Genomic DNA, 20,973 nt, shown 5'->3' on the forward strand with positions numbered 1-20,973 from the left:
ACATTTTTCAGTATAGAAATTATAGACTAGTCCAAGGAATTTTGTCTACAAAGGCTAAGATGCATTTCAGACCTGGTCTCCACCTCGTGTTTGGCTGCCAAATGTGCCTTCATTTCCTCAGCACAGAGCAGATCTGCCTAAAGCTGTAACCCAATTTTAGGCTCAGTGAGTGATTAGTCTATAATTTTAACCGCTTTACCACCGGAGGATTTTCCTGCTTTACGTTCAGGCCACTTTTTGCAACTTGGCACTGCGCGACTTTAACTGACAATTGTGCGGTCATGCAACGCTGTACCCAAACAAAATTTACGTCCTTTTTTTCCCACAAACAGAGCTTTCTTTTGGTGGTATTTGATCACCTCTGCGCTTTTCATTTTTTGGGATTAATAATAAAAAAAAGCGCAAATTTTGCGAAAAAATTTACATTTTCTACTTTGACAGTTAAAAAATATCCAATATATTCAATTTTTGTCATATATTTAGGCCAAAATATATTTAGCTACATGTCTTTGACAAAAAAAAATCCTCAATGAGCGTATTTTTAACCGCTTTAAAACCGGAAGATTTTACCCCATTCCTGACCAGGCTATATTTTGCGATTCGGCACTGCGTTACTTTAACGGACAATTGAGCGGTCGTGCGACACTGTACCCAAATTAAATTTATGTCCTTTTTTTCCCACTAATAGAGCTTTCTTTTGGTGGTATTTGATCACCTGTGCTATTTTTAATTTTTGAAAAAAAGAGCGACAATTTTGAAAAAAAAAAAACATGATTTTTTACATTCTGATATATAACATTCCCAAAAAAAATCTATTATTTTAACATCTTAGGCCAATTTTAACTGCTACATATTTTTGGTAAAAAAAAAAAATCACAAGTGTATTTTGATTGGTTTGCGCAAAAGTTATCGCGTTTTACGAACTACGGGAAAGATTTGTCATTTTTATTATTTTTTTTTTTTTTACTAGTAATGGCGGCGATACTTACCTTTTTAAAACAAAGCCCCATCACGGACACCCAATCACCGCAGACGGAGCCGTCATGTTCCCTCAGCGTCTCTTCCTGGTTCGGCGCCTCCAGCGCTATGAGTGGCCAGAGCCGCGATGACGTCATGCGCACGGGAGTTACTTTCCGGCAAAGAGCTCTGAAGGTCCGCTCGACTTTCAGAGCGCATGTGCCGCTGATTTCAGCGGCTGCATGCAAGGACATATATCTCCTAAACCTTGCAGGTTTAGGAGATATTAATTATACCTACAGGTAAGCCTTATTATAGGCTTACCTGTAGGTAAAAGGTAAAAAGTGGAGTATACTACCACTTTTAATGGGTGTGTGAGGGGACAGCAAATTTTACACTGTTATATAAGCTGTACACTCACTACTTTACATTGTAGCAAAGTGTCATTTCTTCAGTGTTGTCACATGAAAAGATATAATAAAATATTAGAAAAATATGAGTGGTGTAATCACTTTTGTGAGATACTGTACACATTCCCAAACCCGCATGTATGGACATTTTTGGCTTTAGGTTACATTGGTTAAATCATGCTTCAAAATATATTTTCTTTGTATAAACCTCTGAGGGTTTGCTGTGGTATCTGGCACTGAACCTTCAGTAGCAGATCCTTTAAGCCCTGCAAGTTGCGAGGTGGGGCTTCCATGGGTCAGACTTGTGTTTTTTTTTTTTTCCCAGCACATCCCACAGATGCTTAAAAGAATTGAAGTTTCTTACACTGTATTTCTCTTCTTAGATGTGAGCACTTCCGCACCATGTTCCAGTCTCACTGGAGTGAAAGCTCCATGGAGGTTATAGAAATTGACCAGTTTTCCTATCCAGTGTACTATGCCTTCCTACAATACCTGTATACAGATGCTGTAGACTTGCTGCCAGAGGATGCCATAGGTAATAATTTAGAGATGTTGTGCAGATATTGTGTTTGTGCTTTTCCTCACCATTCACATCTGATGTGCCCACACACTGTCTGCCTGTCTTTTTTTTTTTTTTCTTCCATATGTTTGGATATAAGAGATGTAATGTAATTTTTTTAAAGTTACATTGAAATTAGACTTGTAAGTTGTAAATAATTGCAGATTTCTTAATTGTATATTTTAAAGTTTCTGCTGCCAGCCAAAAATATTTTTAAAAATGGGCTCCTAGAAAGTATTAGCACCACTTGTATGTCCTTTGAGTGGTAGCTCCTGTCCTCAATCTAGCAGAGGATGAATAATAATTTTCAGCATCTGACAGACTTCTGGGTATGTAAGGTGTCTGGACCCCTGCTGCATGCTGTGGTTTAACCCGCTGGCGGCTACATCACTCTAGGACATGGTAGCTGGCAGGGATATCCATAGCATGCAGCATAACGGACATACAACACCCCCAGAAGTGTGTTGGAGAAGGGAATTAAAGATGCTGCCATTGAGTAATTCTTTTCAGGCTGCTCATATTTATAAACTGTTTAAAAAAAATGTCCTTTATGCTGCACACGCTATAACCATTCATTCTTTTTTGTTAGTAGTAGCCTTGTAGTTTTCCTCACCCACTGATACTTTAGGAGTATCTAAGCCTTTCTGTAGTAGGCCCCTGCGTTGGCCCTGACCTCACCTAGGTGAAGCTACTGCTTGGAGTTTTCAACACCTAAAGCTAAAGAGGGTCTTGCACATTATCAGTGACAGCAGTAAGTTCCAATGCTCAACACAGGCCGAGCAAACGTAGCTTGTTTTCCTGCTGGAGACTTCAAAGGCCGCAGCAATGTGGGCTGTCCAAGAGTATCAGGTTGACGAAAACTACAGGGCTGTTATTATTGGGCATAATTAGTTGCTATATCAAGGGCAGCAACAATATGTGTTGTAAAACCATTTATGCAAGCAGCTTAACATGTTTCGTACTGTGTGGGGGTTGGGCTTGTGAAATGATCAGAGACCTGTGATCCTATCCTGTTTACAACAGCTGCCTGTCCTCCTTTCTCAGCGGGGAGCGATCACGGATGGCTGGCAGCAATCGGAGTCCCTGCTGCCGAGTGGGGGTAGGCGCGCCCCCTAGCTTCAGGCGCGCGACCAACGTAGGGCTATGTTGGATCGCGCAGGAGGGCCAGCCTGCCGCAGTATATCTTCGGCGGGTGGTCCGAAAAAGGGTAAAGGTAAATAAATAACATGTTACCTGCTCAGTGCAGTGGTTTTGCACAGAGAAGCCCTGATCCTCCTCCTTCTTGGGTCCCCCAGTGCTGCTCCTGGCTCCTCTTCTCCAAGTGCCCCCATAGCAAGCTGTTTGCTATGAGGGCACTCGGGCATGCTTGCTCCCTTGCCTCGCTCCCTCCTCACTGGCTGTGATTGACAATGGAACCCACTACTGTCTCTCAGCCAGTAAGGAGGCAGAGATTTGTGAGAGCAAGTACCTCTTTCAAAGAAAGGTGTACTCCCCGCGCCTATAAGTGCTTTAAATATAAATTAACCTTCTAAAATAGTAACAAGTGTGTTTATGTAGCAGCAGCAGTAGTGTAAAAACGGTATGAATTGAGAAAAAATAGTCCTAAAAATAGGGCTATCTACCGCCCTTGCTAAGATAAAACGTAAAACATAAAATTGTGCAATATTTAAATACAAATATATGTGCAAATGTGCAGAATTATGTGCCAATCCAATACCATACACAAATTAATTCAAGTCCATCTTGTATTGCAAAGATAAATATATAATTATATGTGAATATCAAAATATCAAAAATATAAAAATAAAAAAGATATTGTAAATTATTTCCAAAGTTCCGTGATAGTTCTTTTCCTAAAAAAACTTTTTGTGCAGGTGCTTTCATAAAACTCAAACGCTGATTGTTAAAAGTGCAGGTGCTAGATGCCTTCTTCCCATGCAGCAGTTTATAAAATGGGTAACTTACCAGATGTAGTGGGTCTCGTATACCTTACAGCACTGAGACCAATCAAGCTTGAATGGCAAGTTCCCTTTAAGGTCCTCCTATGCTGCTAATGATTTTTCCTTCCTCGCAGTTTACAAGGCAGCTCGTGGTGTCAATATGAAAAGAAGATAGAGGCTCCAGATAGTGTGATATTTTACATCAAAGTTTATTCCCAAAATAGTAATATGACAAAATTTCAGCAGGATCTGGCAAGGATCTATTGCAGTACTGTCCGTGACAATCAGTGAAACCATGCAGAGTGGCGAGCGGAGGTAAATACGGCTTGCGTTCCAATGGGTCACGTTGTGTGGTCCACGGTCTGACGCGTTTCGTCACATCCGGTGACGTTCTCAAAGGCTCACAGCTTTGGCACATAATTCTGCACATTTGCACATATATTTGTATTTAAATATTGCACAATTTTATGTTTTAAGCTTTTATTATCTTAGCAAGCGCGGTAGATAGCCCTATTTTTAGGACTATTTTTTCTCAAAGGAGGCAGAGACCCTGGAGAGCAGCTGCTCTCATGCACATCACAGGATCCGGTTTGGGTGGGTAATAAAGAGGGGGGGGGGGGAGCTGCGTTCAGGTTTTTCTTCATGAATGTTAAAACCATTCAGCCTTTAGAACCATTTTAATCTTATTAGACAAACGATAGCTGGAATCTGATCATAGCAAGCCGTTTGCTATGGGGGGGGTACTCGGGAGTGAAGAGCTAGTAGCACCAGTGGGGGACCCGAGAACAGGAGGACCAGGGCTACTCTGTGCAAAACCACTGCACAGATCGGGTAAGTGTAAGGGCCCTTTCAGGGCCCTTTCATACAGGTGCCTCTGTGGAATAGTTGCTGCTTGCTCAGCGGGGGAGTGCTCTACTGATCCCGCTGAGCAGGCAGATGACAGGTCTGTCTCTGGATGGAAACGGACCGCCTGTTTTTGTTTTTCATCCTATCCAATCCGATCCACCTGACAGATGGAAAATTGGACCATCTGTCTGGCTTTTGTGGGCAGGATTAGATCTGATTGCGGCGGATAGGTGTCCGCTGACATCTACCGCTCCATGGGGAAGACTGCAAGGTCAGATCGGGTATGCCTGGAAAACTGACAGGCGGACCTGATTGGACAGCCTGTGTAAGTGCCGGTTCACACTATAGCGTGTGCGGCGATCGCATGTAATATCGGAGCGCACTGCTCCTTCATTCACTGCGATCGGATGTGCAGTGCGAATTCAGCCATACACTTTGTATGGCTGAAATTCGCACTGCACCCGCACAAAAGTATCACATGACCCTTTTTCTCTGTCGCTCATTGACAGACGTAGTCTTCTTGATTCACAAGAACTGGGTTATGTTGTCTCCGCAGGAGTAGGACTAGGCAGAAAAGAAAAAACGTTCTGGCTCCACCCTAGGGGCAGTCCCAGAGGGTATATCCTCCCTCTCTCTGCTACAAGGCATCAGTTTTTTTTCTGTCTAGTCAGGAGTAAGGACCTAAGTTCCTTGCTGGGATCTCTGGTCCTGGCAAGATTTTTTTTTAGAAAAAATATTTTTTAGGCAGTTTTCTCCAGTGTTTTTTCCTGTGAGATCTTCAAGCAAATACGCCGGACTGGGCGACACCAGTGGTCACCCCAGCCGGCCTACGAGCGCGCGCAGACCATTGCATTGCGCTTGGTCGGCCGCGACACATTCAAGTAAGTATGCGGGGCCGGGCGACGGGCTGGATGTTGAGATCCAGTGGTCACCCCGGTTTCTGCCTACGAGCGCGTGCAGACCAGAGCTCCGCGCTGGGTCGGCCGCGACGGAGTCCCATTGGAGGGACTGACCTTGCGAGTTAAAAGTCTCGCTTGGACGCCAGGAACCAGAGAGTCGAGGCGTCCGGAGTGGTCCACAACCCCCCACCCCGGTGGAGAGGGTATTGTGAAGAGAGGGTGCCTGTCGGTTCGGTATGGTGAGTAAACGTTCCCTTTTTTCCTCGTTATGAGGCAGTATGAATTATGGGCCCCTCCATACATGGTCAGTATCTGTCTGACACTAAAAGTCCCCCTTGTAAATACAGCATGTGTTTGGTGGGAAGTGGACTTGGTTTGAGAGCTAACACTCTACCCAGCAGACTGTAGTATTACAGCAGACATAGGAGGTATAATCCTACCTTAATTGTAGTGTACCTCCTGCAGATCGATAAACCGCCATTTAGCAGAGATGCAGGTGGATGTGCTGGGAAAAACGATTTCGGCAGTCCGCCGCCATTTTGCCGTAGACCGGGTGCATGAATGTCCTCAGGTCACGCCGGCCGCCATGTTTTTGGAGTCTTGTCTCCTGTATGGGGGCGGCCATGTTTGATGAGCCCAGCTACCTCGTTGAGAGCTGGGAACGCCGGAAGGCGTACACAGGGGGCGGAGCCACGTCCTTCTACCCGGGAAAACTAACACAGCTCCTTCCAGTCTGTAAAGACAGACGCTGACTGCAGTTGGTTGGAAACTTCTCTGCATCGGGTGGTGCGCCTTGAGGGTCCCTCTCTCTCTCTGTGGGGATCGAGAAGCAGGTACTCTGAGGGGCGCTATTGCGCTAGGGGGATACACATAAAAAAAGGAAAAAAAAAAGAGGTATTTTTTTATTTAAAAAAAAAAAAAAAAGTTTTTGTTTTTTCTGGCAGAGGTGTCCTGGATTAACATGGACCCTGCCACTCATGTATCTCCACCGGATCCCTCGAGGTGTCTGCAGGATCCTCCAGCACCCCACTGACGGTTTAATCATTGTCAGCTATTATGGAAACTTTTGTGTCCCGGGTGGAAGTGGCTTGTCAGGGACAGGGCGCAAGAAAGCGACCCCCGCCTAACCCCTTATTATCTGAAACTTCGGATTCAGAATCTGAGCCTATTTCTGCAGTTGCAGGTACTTCATCTGGGATTGGTGTCTCGGGTACTGTCTCTTCAGACAGTGAGGAGGATGTTTCGGCATCAGCCATAGCCCGAGAGGAAGCGTTGGTAAACGCACTCATTGTATCTGTTCAAGAAACCTTAAGATTACAGGGTATTCCGTCGGAAATAGCTGAAACTGAAATCCCCTTTGGGACTAAAAAAACGCATCAAAGTAGCGAAGGTTTTTCCATTGCCCAAATGTTTTGGCAATCCAATCGAAGAATGGAGTCTGCCAAAACGCACTTCTGCTATTTCTAAACGCATTAACAGGCGTTATCCGTTTGAGGAAACCCTCATTAAGAAATGGACAGAACCACCTGTGGTGGATTCACCTATTGCTAGATTGAATAAAGCCACGGTTATTCCTTTAGAAGATGCCCCGTCTTTTAAAGATCCAGTGGATCGCAAGATAGAAGCTATGTCTCGCACCATGTTTTCCTTGATTGGATCAGCTTTCAGACCAATAATTGCTATTGGACTGGTTTCCCAGACTGTAACTGAATGGACCAAGTGGTTGCGCCGGGACTTAGAAGAAGTCCCTCAGGCGGTATCAGATTTGTTGGAACAAATGATACAGGGGTTACAGTTTGTGTGTGATGCGGCGTTAGACGCCACTCCATTATTGGCACGAGCATCAGTTTCAGCAGTGGTTCTCAGGCGTACACTGTGGCTAAAAGGTTGGTTAGCCGACCAAGGTTCCAAAAAAGCATTGGCTAATATCCCCTTTTTAGGAGAGCGTCTATTTGGAGCCAACTTAGATGAGATCATTAAGGATCTCACGGGAGGAAAGAGCACCTTTTTACCGCAAAATGTTAAAGGTAAAGGACCTCGTCAAAGACGAGGGCCTTCTTTCTCTGCTCACAAAAAGTTTTTTCGTCCCGCGGGTGAAAAAATTAAGTCCTCCAAAGCTCCTTCAGGAGGCTTCAGGGGACGTTGGTCGGGCAAGTAAAAGCCCGCCCACTCCAGACCTGAAGATAAATCGTCCAAAGCCTGAAGGTGCACCCCCACCCATAACTGGGGTGTGGGGACGTCTTCGCCGGTTCCCGGATCCATGGCTTTCCAGAATCCCGGACAAGTGGGTTTGCGAAGTCATAAGGTCAGGGTACAAGATCGAGTTTCGATCTCTCCCACCGGCGCGATTCTTCCCTTCCAATATCCGACTATCCCCGGATCGTCTAGAAGATCTGCGGAGAGCAGTCACGGATTTACTACAACAAGGAGTGGTAGTCCACGTTCCTTGGACAGAACGTTTTCAGGTGTTTTATTCAAACCTATTTACAATACCCAGGAAAGAGGGCAAAGTGCGTCCAATTCTGGACTTAAGGGCACTCAATTCCTTTCTCAACATAAGAAAATTCAAGATGGAATCCATTCGCACAGTAGCAGCCTTCCTGCATCCAGGGGATGTCCTAGCGTCCATAGACATCAAGGACGCCTATCTTCACATTCCCATTTTCGCAGGACATCAGCGGTTTCTACGCTTTTCCGTAGAAGAGAACCACTATCAGTTTGTGGCGTTACCTTTCGGTCTCGCCACGGCTCCTCGGGTCTTCACGAAGGTGTTGGCCCCAATGTTGGCACTACTGCGCCAAAGAGGCATATCGATTCTAGGTTACCTAAACGATCTCCTGCTTCATGCAGAGTCTCCTCAGACCCTGCTACAAAACATAGAAATTACTATAATTTCTTTACAGGAATTCGGGTGGCTGGTGAACCAGCAAAAGTCATTTCTGGTTCCCACCCAGAGGCTCGAATATCTGGGTGTAATTCTAGACACAGTCAGGACAAGAGTTTTCCTTCCGGTAGGGAAACTCCGGAAGATTCAATCAGCAGTCCAGTTGTTACTATCCAACAGCTGGTCTTCTCTTCGAACTTGCATGAGGGTTCTGGGGTTGATGGTGGCTTCCTTCGAAGCAGTCCCATTTGCCCAGTCCCATACCCGAATTCTTCAGCAAGAGATTCTTCTCAGATGGAATCGGAATCCGGAATCCCTGGACAATCGGATCCGATTGAGCAAACAGACCAGAGAGTCTCTGGTCTGGTGGCTTCGGTCTCCGATTCTCAGCCAGGGAAAGTCATTTCTGCCAATATATTGGACGATAGTGACCACGGATGCCAGCCTATCCGGATGGGGAGGAATTCTCGGTCAGTTATCTGTCCAGGGACTTTGGTCCCCGGAAGAATCCAGGTTGACGATAAATGTATTGGAACTGAGAGCGATCAAACTTTGTCTGATTCACTGGACCGAGCAGCTCCAGGGCAGCCCGGTTCGGATCCAGTCGGACAACGCCACGGCTGTGGCTTATGTCAATCACCAGGGGGGCACCAAGAGTGTCCAAGCGGCCAAGGAAGTGGCTTGCGTTCTTCGCTGGGCGGAACGATTTGTTCCAGCGATCTCTGCGGTGTTCATTCCGGGGGTGGAAAATTGGCAGGCAGATTATCTCAGCCGTCAGACTCTGGATCAGGGGGAATGGTCCCTCCATCCAGAAGTTTTCCACCAGTTGTGCCTACGTTGGGGCACCCCGGACGTGGATCTGTTGGCATCACGATTCAACAGGAAAGTTCAGAGATTCGTGGCTCGCTCCCGCGATCCTCTAGCAGAGACCGCAGACGCACTGATCGCCCTGTGGGGGCAATACCAGCTAATGTATGCCTTCCCTCCTCTCGGGTTACTGCCAAGACTTTTTCGCAGGATAGAGGAGGAAGGAATTCCAGTAATCCTGGTAGCTCCGGACTGGCCTCGCCAAGCGTGGTACGCCGACTTGGTCAGACTGGTGGCGGACGTCCCGTGGAGACTTCCTCTCGGGAGGACCTACTGTCTCAGGGACCGATCTTCCATCCTGCTTTACGATCGCTGGCTTTAACGGCCTGGCTATTGAGACCCAGGTGCTGAAGGACAAGGGTTTGTCAGCTTCAGTTATTCCTACTCTAGTTAAAGCAAGGAAAGTGACTTCCAGAAAGATTTATCATCGCACATGGAAGTCCTACATTGCATGGTGTGAACCTCTGGGGTTCCGTCCACGGTCTTATTCGGTTAGTCGAATATTAGCTTTTCTGCAACAAGGGGTTGAGCAGAAACTGGCCTTGAGTACTATCAAGGGTCAGGTCTCAGCCTTAGCTATCTTCTTTCAGAAGCCTTTGGCTACTCATTCCTTGGTGCGGAATTTCATCCAGGGGGTGCGACATCTGGCTCCGCCAGTGCGCGCGCCGTTACCACCCTGGGATCTTAATTTAGTATTGTCGGTTCTTCAGAAACCTCCCTTTGAAGATATTAGGGAGATTCCTCTACCTACGTTGTCCCAGAAGGTGGCCTTCTTGGTGGCTATCACTTCTGCACGCAGGGTGTCAGAACTGGCCGCATTATCTTGTCGTTCCCCATATCTGGTGGTTCATAGAGATAAGGTGGTTCTTCGTCCGAATCCATCCTTCCTACCAAAAGTGGTTTCAGAATTTCATCTGAATGAAGAAATTGTATTACCTTCCCTGTGTCCTAAGCCCAGTCATCCTCGGGAGTTTGCTTTGCACTCCTTGGATGTGGTCCGGGCGATCAGGGTATACTTGAAAACGACAGACTCGTTTCGCAAGACGGATTCACTTTTTGTGGTCCCGGATGGACCCAAAAAGGGGTTGCCTGCATCTGCCGCGACTATTTCCAAATGGATCAGACAGACGGTGGTACAGGCTTATTCTATTAAGTGTCGGGAGCCCCCGTTCCCTGTTAAGGCGCACTCCACTCGGGCACTTAGTGCGTCATGGGCCTTTCGCCATCAGGCGTCAGTGGTCCAGGTGTGCAAGGCGGCTACCTGGTCGTCGGTGCATACCTTTACAAAACATTATAAAGTTGATGTAATGGCATCGTCTGATGCCTCGTTTGGCCGCAAGGTTTTGCAGGCCGCCATTTGAGGAGACCAGTGGTCTACCTCGAGGGTTTTTTTCCGTTGGAATTTTTATTTGAGTCTCATTCTTTGTTTATAATGAGCCTTTAAAACTTCTAGTTTGGCACCGGTTGGGCCTTCTAGATTGGATTTTGATTTCTGTCAATCCCACCCCTCATTTGTGGCACTGCTTCTGGATGTCCCAGTTCTTGTGAATCAAGAAGACTACGTCTGTCAATGAGCGACAGAGAAAATCGGATTTTTGTAAGATCTTACCGTAAAATCCTTTTCTCTTAGCTCATTGACAGACGTAGTACCCGCCCCTCTATCATTGAGTTGGGTTGGGTTAAATTCTCTGTTGCTGCTTTGTGACAGAACTGATGCCTTGTAGCAGAGAGAGGGAGGATATACCCTCTGGGACTGCCCCTAGGGTGGAGCCAGAACGTTTTTTCTTTTCTGCCTAGTCCTACTCCTGCGGAGACAACATAACCCAGTTCTTGTGAATCAAGAAGACTACGTCTGTCAATGAGCTAAGAGAAAAGGATTTTACGGTAAGATCTTACAAAAATCCGATTTTTTTCAGCCGCATCAGGATCGGATCGCACAGTGGTTCACACTTGTGCGATCCGATCCTGTGCGAACTGTCAGATCGCACTGCGATATGCGATCAAACTGGGGGTGTCATTAACATTTCATTGACACCCCCTGCGTATCGCATATGGCAGTGTGAACTGCCAGATGTGCGTTTGCGATGCGGGAACAGGCTGCGAATTCGCAGCCTTCCCGCATTGCACAAGTGTGACCCGGCACTGAAAAGGCCTTTGCGTGATATTTTAAAGAGGGAAAAAAATGCTAGCTAGAATCACTCTAACCTTGTGATGGTCTTCCTTTGTGTTCATACAACGCATGGTTTTTGTAAAAATTGTGTTTTTCTTTTTAGGTCTCTTAGATCTTGCTACATCTTACTGTGAAAATAGACTAAAGAAGCTGTGCCAGCATATTATTAAGCGAGGGATCACTGTGGAAAATGCTTTTCTCCTACTTTCTGCAGCAGTCCGCTATGAGGCCCAGGTAATTATGTCAGATGCCACAAATTCCAGAGATAAGACTATAATCCTTCCACTTTATAAAACTCTGGTCCGACTGCATCTGGAGTATTCTGTCCAGTTCTGGTCGCCAGTCCTCAGGAGGGATGTGTTGGAGCTGGAGAGAGTCCAGAGAATGGTAACTAAACTGATTAGGGGATTGGAGGACCTTAATTATGAAGAGCGTCTGCAATCGCTCGATTTATTCTCCCTGGAGAAGAGACTCCTGAGGGGGGGACATGATAGCAATTTATAAATATCTCAATGGGGATCTCAGCTTAGAAAAAAAGCTGTTCAGTCGAAGGGATTGCATGAGGACAAGAGGGCATACAATGCGATTAGAGGAGAAGCGTTTTAACCTCAGGCAACGTGGGGGGTTCTTTACTGTTAGGGCTACAATTGTGGGATTGTGGAATTCTCTACCACAAGAGGTGGTTTCTGCGGGAAGTATGGTGGCTTTCAAAAGACTCTTGGACGTACATCTCAAGGATCAGGACATTCAGGGCTATGTGAGAGGATTACAGCCACACACACCTACACAGGTTGAACTGGATGGACTATTGTCTTCAACCTCACCTACTATGTAACAAATGTCCTTTTCAGATCTACTTAGCAATGTGGTCAATGTCTTTGTATATTTAAATGGATATGTTGAATACAACATTTACTAGGTAGTCCCTGTATTTCATCTAAATACATTATTTGCGTTTAGTCAATCTTCCCCTCAACCCCCTCTGCTTTCTGATGTTGTATAGGCCCTTTAGACTTGCCTTTACAAAATCCATCCTGTAGGTTGGATTCTCTGTCATCCCCAGGGATTCTCACAATGCTTCTCCTGCATCCAGGCTCAAGAAGCTGGAAAATCCAGTGACTTGTAATAACCCAGTTCTCGAATGATCAGGTACTGCCCTTTCCATCTATGTGGTTAGTGCTTCATGGCTCTTTTGAAAATGTGGTGATTTCTCAAGTCTTCTGCTGTTGCCAGCCAACTCCATGTACTTGTTTCTATGCATAGCAGTGGGCTGGCAACTGTAACTCTACATGGATAATTCGCAGAATGCAACATTGCTTCTTAATGAATCTGAATTTCTCTTTCAAAAAATCTATCACCACCAAATACGTATACACGCAACACGCAAACACGTATATGGCAAAATGATGGTAAACCCTTGTGCTCAGGAACAAGAACTGAAACCTGCCTCACTGCTGCTACTGATGCATAAAGTATGATATAATAAAGAATTCTCATGTAAAACCTCAAGGTGGGTAACTCATTAAGAGAAAACAGTAGTGCAACGATAAACAATGATATATACACCTACCATATAGAGTGAAATAAATAAGTAGGTACAAGTGCATGAAATAAAACCATAAACTGGTAAAATTGTATAAACTGGTAAAATTGTATTGTATTGATAAAGCAGTCCTCTTAAAAGTCCATATAAATGCAATCATGCTATAATCATGCTATATATACGACATCCATGCTTGGAAATCTAAATCAATCCAGGGAAGATCAGATGTGTGCTTTAAGGAACACCTCACACTCCGACACCAATGTGTCAGGATCAATCTGAGTAGATGGAACACTCACCAGACCGCCATGCCTAGCCACTCACATGGAAAAGGCGTAAGAGTTTTTTTCAATCAGTGACATACACAGTCAGATAGGTGTGTGCGATCAGCCTCCTCAATGACTCCTCTTCCTCGGATGTATTTATACAGAGGTACATAAAAAAAGAACAAGCCTCCACGTCCTCTCCGTTCTCTCATCCCAGGAACAGAGAACGGAGTGGATGTGGAGGCTTGTTACTTTTTATGTACCTTTGTAGAAATATCCAAGGAAGAGGAGTCATTGAGGAGGCTGATCACACACATCTATCTGTGTATGTCACTAATTGAAATACACTCATGCCTTTTCCATGAGTGGATAGGCATGGCGCTCTGGTGAGTGTTCCATCTACTCAGATTGATCCTGACACATTGGTGGTGGAGTGTGAGGTGTTAAAACACACATCTGAATCCCTTGATTGATTTGGATTTCCAAGCATTGATGTCTTATATGTAGCATGATTGCATTTATATGGACTTTTAAGAGGCCTGCTTTATCAATACAATACAATTTTAACAGTTTATTTTATTTCATGCACTTATACCTACTTATTTCACACTACATGTTGGGTGTATATATCTTATTGTTTATTCTTGCACTACTGTTTACTCTTAATGAATTTCTCTTTCGTTCATCGACGAACACAGCGCTCCATAAATCAGAACTACTGGGTTATAATGCCTCCTCAAGGAGTAGAACTAGGCAGAACAAAAAGCACCTGGCTACGCCCATGGGCCATCCTCAGCTTGGTATATAACCCCCCCCTCTACGCTAGGTAATCAGTTTTAATCTGTCTAGTCAGGAGTAAGGACATAGGCTCCTGGCTGGGATCTCTGTTCCCAGCAATTTTTCTCCTTCCTTACATCTTTGTTTTCTCTTACGTCCTCCGACAGTCGCCGCCTCTCCATATTCGTCACAATGGGGTAATTGACCTTTGCTCCGTAGGAGTAGCTAGGCAACAGAATATGTCAATATTAAAGCTTTTAGCATATCCCACCCCCAGGGGGTGGTCCCCTCAGTCAATACCCTCCTGCTTCCTGTATCCATACCTCAGTTTCATTGTCTAGCTTTCAGGAGTTAGCTGGCTGTTTCTGTGCTGGGGCATTTTGTCGCAGCCTTTATCTTCTTTTTGATTTTATTTGAGTTTTTTTCTCTCTCTTAGCTGTTACTTTTGTCAGCATTAGTTAGTTCTTCTGATGAAGAGGATCGTGCGGGCTGGGTCTCGGGCTGCCCCCCCTGGTCGCAGGTTGTGGGCCAGTGGCTTCCCAGCCTGCCATCGAGCGTTCAGTCAGGTATTTTTTCCTAGCATAGGTGAACGACCCATCCCTGTTCGCTGCAGGGATGCTGTGGTGAGGTGGCTACCTCACTGGACGCCATGCGGTTTCGTACCGCAGTTATACTGCGTCCTGGCTGCGACTCTCCCTGTCTCATGTGCAGTGGCTTGATCGCTTGTGCGGGATCCCCACGCCATTCAGAAGGTAAGTGTACTCTGTGTGGGGACCTGTCTGTTTAGTGGGTGTCAGTCTGGGACTGTGTAACCCTGCATGTCTGTTCACACTGTTGGGCTCCCTGTCTGGATGCTGCTGTGGGCTGCAAGGAGGGGGGCTGTTATACACTGTTTCTGTGTTACAAACTGTGTGATTTTTTTCTCTATCGCTCATTGACAGACGTAGTCTTCTTGATTCTCAAGAGCTGGGTTATGTTGTCTCCGCAGGAGTAGGACTAGGCAGAAAGACAAAACGTTCTGGCTCCACCTTAGGGGCAGTCCCTGAGGGTATATCCTCCCTCTCTCTGCTACAGGGAATCAGTTTTTTTCTGTCTAGTCAGGAGTAAGGACCCAAGTTCCTTGCTGGGATCTTTTGGTCCTGGCAAGACTTTTTTCTTTAGAAAAAGACATTTTTTAGGTAGTTTTTCTCCAGTGTTTTTCCTGTGAGATCTTCAAGCAAAAATGCCGGACTGGGCGACACTTGTGGTCACCCCAGCCGGCCTACGAGCGCGCGCAGACCATTGCATTGCGCTTGGTCGGCCGCGACACATTCAAGTAAGTATGCGGGGCCGGGCGACGGGCTGGATGTTGAGATCCAGTGGTCACCCCGATTTCTGCCTACGAGCGCGTGCAGACCAGAGCTCCGCGCTGGGTCGGCCGCGACGGAGTCCCAGTGGAGGGACTGACCTTGCGAGTTAAAAGTCTCGCTTGGACGCCAGGAACCAGAGAGTCGAGGCGTCCGGAGTGGTCCACAACCCCCCACCCCGGTGGAGAGAGTATTGTGAAGAGAGGGTGCCTGTCGGTTTGGTATGGTGAGTAAACGTCCCCTTTTTTCTTTCCTCGTTATGAGGCAGTATGAATTATGGGCCCCTCCATATATGGTCAGTATATATCTGATACTAAAAAGTCCCCCTTGTAAATACAGCATGTGTTTGTGGGAAGTGGACTTGGTTTGAGAGCTAATACTCTACCCAGCAGACTGTAACATTACAGCAGACATAGGAGGTATAATCCTACCTTATTTGTAGTGTATCTCCTGTAGATCCATATATCGCCACTTAGCAGAGATGCAGGTGGATGTGCTGGGAAAACGATTTGGGCGGTCCGCCGCCATTTTGCCGTAGACCAAGTGCATGTATGTCCTCAGGTCACGCCGGCCGCCATGTTTTTGGAGTCTTATGTCTCTTCTATGGGGGCGGCCATGTTTCGTGAGCCCAGCTACCTCGTGGAGAGCTGGGAACGCCGGAAGGCGTACACAGGGGGCGGAGCCACGTCCTTCTACCCGGGAAAAAGCAACAGCTCCTTCCAGTCTGTAAAAGACAGACGCTGACTGCAGTTGGTTGGAAACTTCACTGCATCGGTTGGTGAGCCTTGGGGGTCCCTCTCTCTCTCCGTGGGATCGAGAAGCAGGTACTCTGAGGGGCGCTATTGCGCTAGGGGGAGACACACAAAAAAAAAAAAAAAAAAAAAGGGTATTCCATCGGAAATAGCTGAAACTGAAATCCCTTTTGGGACTAAAAAACGCATCAAAGTGGCGAAGGTTTTTCCATTGCCCAAATGTTTTGGCAATCCAATCGAAGAAGAATGGCGTCTGCCAAAACGCACTTTTACTATTTCTAAACGCATTAACAGGCGTTATCCGTTTGAGGAAACCCTCATTAAGAAATGGACAGAACCACCTGTGGTGGATTCACCAATTGCTAGATTGAATAAAGCCACGGTTATTCCTCTGGAAGACGCTCCGTCTTTTAAAGATCCAGTGGATCGCAAGATAGAAGCTATGTCTCGCACCAGGTTTTCCTTGATTGGATCAGCTTTCAGACCTATAATAGCTATTGGTCTGGTTTCGCAGGCTGTAACTGAATGGACCAAGTGGTTACGCCGGGACTTAGAAGAGGTCCCTCAGGCGGTATCAGATTTGTTGGAACAAATGATACAGGGGTTACAGTTTGTGTGTGATGCGGCGTTAGACGCCACTCCATTATTGGCGCGAGCATCAGTCTCAGCAGTGGTTCTCAGGCGTACACTGTGGCTAAAGCGTTGGTTAGCCGACCAAGGTTCCAAAAAAGCATTGGCTAATATCCCCTTTTTAGGAGAGCGTCTATTTGGAGCCAACTTAGATGAGATCATTAAGGATCTCACGGGTGGAAAGAGCACCTTTTTACCGCAAAATTTTAAAGGTAAAGGAACTCGTCAAAGACGAGGGCCTTCTTTTTCTGCTCACAAGAGGTTTTTTCGTCCCGCAGGTGAAAAAATTAAGTCCTCCAAAGCTCCTGCAGGAGGCGTCAGGGGTCGTTGGTCGGGCAAGCAAAAGCCCGCCCCCTCCAGACCTGAAGATAAACCGTCCAAAGCCTGAAGGTGCGCCCCCACCCATAACTGGGGTGGGGGGACGTCTTCGCCGGTTCCCGCATCCATGGCTTTCCAGAATCCCGGACAAATGGGTTTGCGAAGTCATAAGGTCAGGGTACAAGATCGAGTTTCGATCTCTCCCACCGGCGCGATTCTTCCCTTCCAATATCCGACTATCCCCGGATCGTTTAGAAGATCTGCGGAGAGCAGTCACAGATTTACTACAAGGAGTGGTAGTCCACGTTCCTTGGACAGAACGGTTTCAAGGGTTTTACTCAAACCTATTTACAATACCCAGGAAAGAGGGCAAAGTGCGTCCAATTCTGGACTTAAGGGCACTCAATTCTTTTGTCAACATAAGAAGATTCAGAATGGAGTCCATTCGCACAGTAGCAGCCTCCCTGCATCCAGGGGATGTCCTAGCGTCCATAGACATCAAGGACGCATATCTTCACATTCCCATTTTCGCAGGACATCAGCGATTTTTACGCTTTTCCGTAGAAGAGAACCACTATCAGTTTGTGGCGTTACCTTTCGTTCTCGCCACGGCTCCGCGGGTCTTCACGAAGGTGTTGGCCCCAATGTTGGCACTACTGCGCCAAAGAGGCATATCGATTCTTGGTTACCTAGACGATCTTCTGCTTCATGCAGAGTCTCCTCAGACCTTGCTACAAAACATAGAAATTACTATGATTTCTTTACAGGAATTCGGGTGGCTGGTGAACCAGCAAAAGTCATTTCTGGTTCCCACCCAGAGGCTCGAATATCTGGGTCTAATTCTAGACACAGTCAGGACAAGAGTTTTCCTTCCGGTAGGGAAACTCCGAAAGATTCAATCAGCAGTCCAGTTGTTACTATCCAACAGCTGGTCTTCCCTTCGGACTTGCATGAGGGTTCTGGGGTTGATGGTGGCTTCCTTCGAAGCAGTCCCATTTGCCCAGTCCCATACCCGAATTCTTCAGCAAGAGATTCTTCTCAGATGGAATCGGAATCCGGAATCCCTGGACAATCAGATCCGATTGAGCAAACAGACCAGAGAGTCTCTGGTCTGGTGGCTTCGGTCTCCGATGCTCAGCCAGGGAAAGTCATTTCTGCCAATATATTGGACGATAGTGACCACGGATGCCAGCCTATCCGGATGGGGAGGAATTCTCGGTCAGTTATCTGTCCAGGGACTTTGGTCCCCGGAAGAATCCAGATTGCCGATAAATGTATTGGAACTGAGAGCGATCAGACTTTGTCTGATTCACTGGACCGAGCAGCTCCAGGGCAGCCCGGTTCGGATCCAGTCGGACAATGCCACGGCCGTGGCTTATGTCAATCACCAGGGGGGCACCAAGAGTGTCCGAGCGGCCAAAGAAGTGGCTTGCATTCTTCGCTGGGCGGAACGATTTGTTCCAGCGATCTCTGCGGTGTTCATTCCGGGGGTGGAGAATTGGCAGGCAGATTATCTCAGCCGTCAGACTCTGGATCAGGGGGAATGGTCCCTCCATCCAGACGTTTTTCACCAGTTGTGCCTACGGTGGGGCACCCCGGATGTGGATCTGTTGGCATCACGATTCAACAGGAAAGTTCAGAGATTCGTGGCTCGCTCCCGCGATCCTCTAGCAGAGACCGCAGACGCACTGATCGCCCCGTGGGGGCAATACCAGCTAATGTATGCCTTCCCTCCTCTCGCGTTACTGCCAAGACTTCTTCGCAGGATAGAGGAGGAAGGAATTCCAGTAATTCTGGTAGCTCCGGACTGGCCTCGTCGAGCTTGGTACGCCGACGTGGTCAGACTGGTGGCGGACGTCCCGTGGAGACTTCCTCTCAGGGAGGACCTACTGTCTCAGGGACCGATCTTCCATCCTGCTTTACGATCGCTGGCTTTAACGGCCTGGCTATTGAGACCCAGGTGCTGAAGGACAAAGGTTTGTCAGCTTCAGTTATTCCTACTCTAGTTGAAGCAAGGAAAGCGACTTCCAGAAAGATTTATCATCGCACATGGAAGTCCTACATTGCATGGTGTGAACCTTTGGGGTTCCGTCCTCGGTCTTATTCGATTAGTCGAATATTAGCCTTTCTGCATCAAGGGGTTGAGCAGAAACTGGCCTTGAGTACTATCAAGGGTCAGGTCTCAGCATTAGCTATCTTCTTTCAGAAGCCTTTGGCTACTCATTCCTTGGTGCGGAATTTCATCCAGGGGGTGCGACATCTGGCTCCGCCAGTGCACGCGCCGTTACCCCCCTGGGATCTTAATTTAGTGTTGTCGGTTCTTCAGAAACCTCCCTTTGAAGATATTAGGGAGATTCCTCTACCTATGTTGTCCCAGAAGGTGGCCTTCTTGGTGGCTATTACTTCTGCACGCAGGGTGTCAGAACTGGCCGCATTATCTTGTCGTTCACCATATCTGGTGGTTCATAGAGATAAGGTGGTTCTTCGTCCGAATCCATCCTTCCTACCAAAAGTGGTTTCAGAATTTCATCTGAATGAAGAAATTGTGTTACCTTCCCTGTGTCCTAAGCCCAGTCATCCTCGGGAGTTTGCTTTACACTCCTTGGATGTGGTCCGGGCGATCAGGGTATACTTGAAAACGACAGACTCGTTTCGCAAGACGGATTCACTTTTTGTGATCCCGGATGGACCCAAAAAGGGGTTGCCTGCATCTGCCGCGACCATTTCCAGATGGATCAGACAGACTGTAGTACAGGCTTATTCTATTAAGGGTCGGGAGCCCCCGTTCCCTGTTAAGGCGCACTCCACTCGGGCGCTTAGTGCGTCATGGGCCTTTCGCCATCAGGCGTCAGTGGTCCAGGTGTGCAAGGCGGCTACCTGGTCGTCGGTGCATACCTTTACAAAACATTATAAAGTTGATGTAATGGCATCGTCTGATGCCTCGTTTGGCCGCAAGGTTTTGCAGGCCGCAATTTGAGGAGACCAGTGGTCTACCTCGAGGGTTTTTTCCGTTGGAAATTTTTCTTTTAAGTCTCATTCTTTGTTTATAATGAGCCTTTAAAACTTCTAGTTTGGCACCGGTTGGGCCTTCTAGATTGGATTTGATTTTGTCAATCCCACCCCTCATTTGTGGCACTGCTTCTGGATGTCCCAGCTCTTGAGAATCAAGAAGACTACGTCTGTCAATGAGCGATAGAGAAAAATGGATTTTCTCTTACGTCCTCCGACAGTCGCCGCCTCTTCATATTCGTCACATATGGGGTATTAGACTTTGCTCCGAAGGAGTAGCTAGGCAACAGAATATGTTAACAATAAAGCTTTAACATATCCCACCCTCAAGGGGTGGTCCCCTCAGTCAATACCCTCCTACTTCCTGCAACCATATCTCAGTTTTAATGTCTAGCTTGTCAGGAGTGGCTGGCTCTCTCTGTGCTGGGACTTTTTGTCCCAGACTCTTTCTTCTTTTTGATATTTTGTTTGAGTTTTCTCTCTACCTTTACTTAGCTGTTATTTTTGTCAGCATTAGTTAGTTCTTCGGACGAAGAGGATCATGCGGACTGGGTCTCGGGCTGATCCCCCTGGTCGCAGGTCGTGGGTCAGTGGCTTCCCAGTCTGCCATCGAGCGTTCGGCCAGGTAACGCTCCTGGCACAGTGAACGACCCATCCCTGTTCGGTGCAGGGATGATTGGTGAGGTGGCTACCTCACCGGACGCTGTGCGGTTTCTGAACCGCCATTGTGTGCGTCTTGAATTGCGACTCTCCCTGCCTCATGTGCAGCGGCTTGTTCGCCTGTGCGGGTTCCCCACGCC

General features: G+C 47.0%; 1 protein-coding gene across 1 annotated transcript in view; it reads left to right on the forward strand.

Annotated features, from left to right (window-relative positions):
* RCBTB1 (RCC1 and BTB domain containing protein 1) overlaps window positions 1–20,973 on the forward strand; it is a gene marked incomplete at its 5' end in the record, with an annotated part of 116,555 nt that overhangs the window by 75,466 nt on the left and 20,116 nt on the right. The window contains 2 exons of the mRNA XM_082245394.1: window positions 1,751–1,902; window positions 11,636–11,766. Of these exons, the coding sequence (XP_082101520.1) occupies window positions 1,751–1,902; window positions 11,636–11,766 (283 nt within the window). The remainder of the gene's footprint in view (window positions 1–1,750; window positions 1,903–11,635; window positions 11,767–20,973) is intronic.

Source organism: Pelophylax lessonae (assembly GCF_965119305.1).
Source record: "Pelophylax lessonae genome assembly, chromosome: 2".
NCBI lineage: Eukaryota > Metazoa > Chordata > Amphibia > Anura > Ranidae > Pelophylax > Pelophylax lessonae.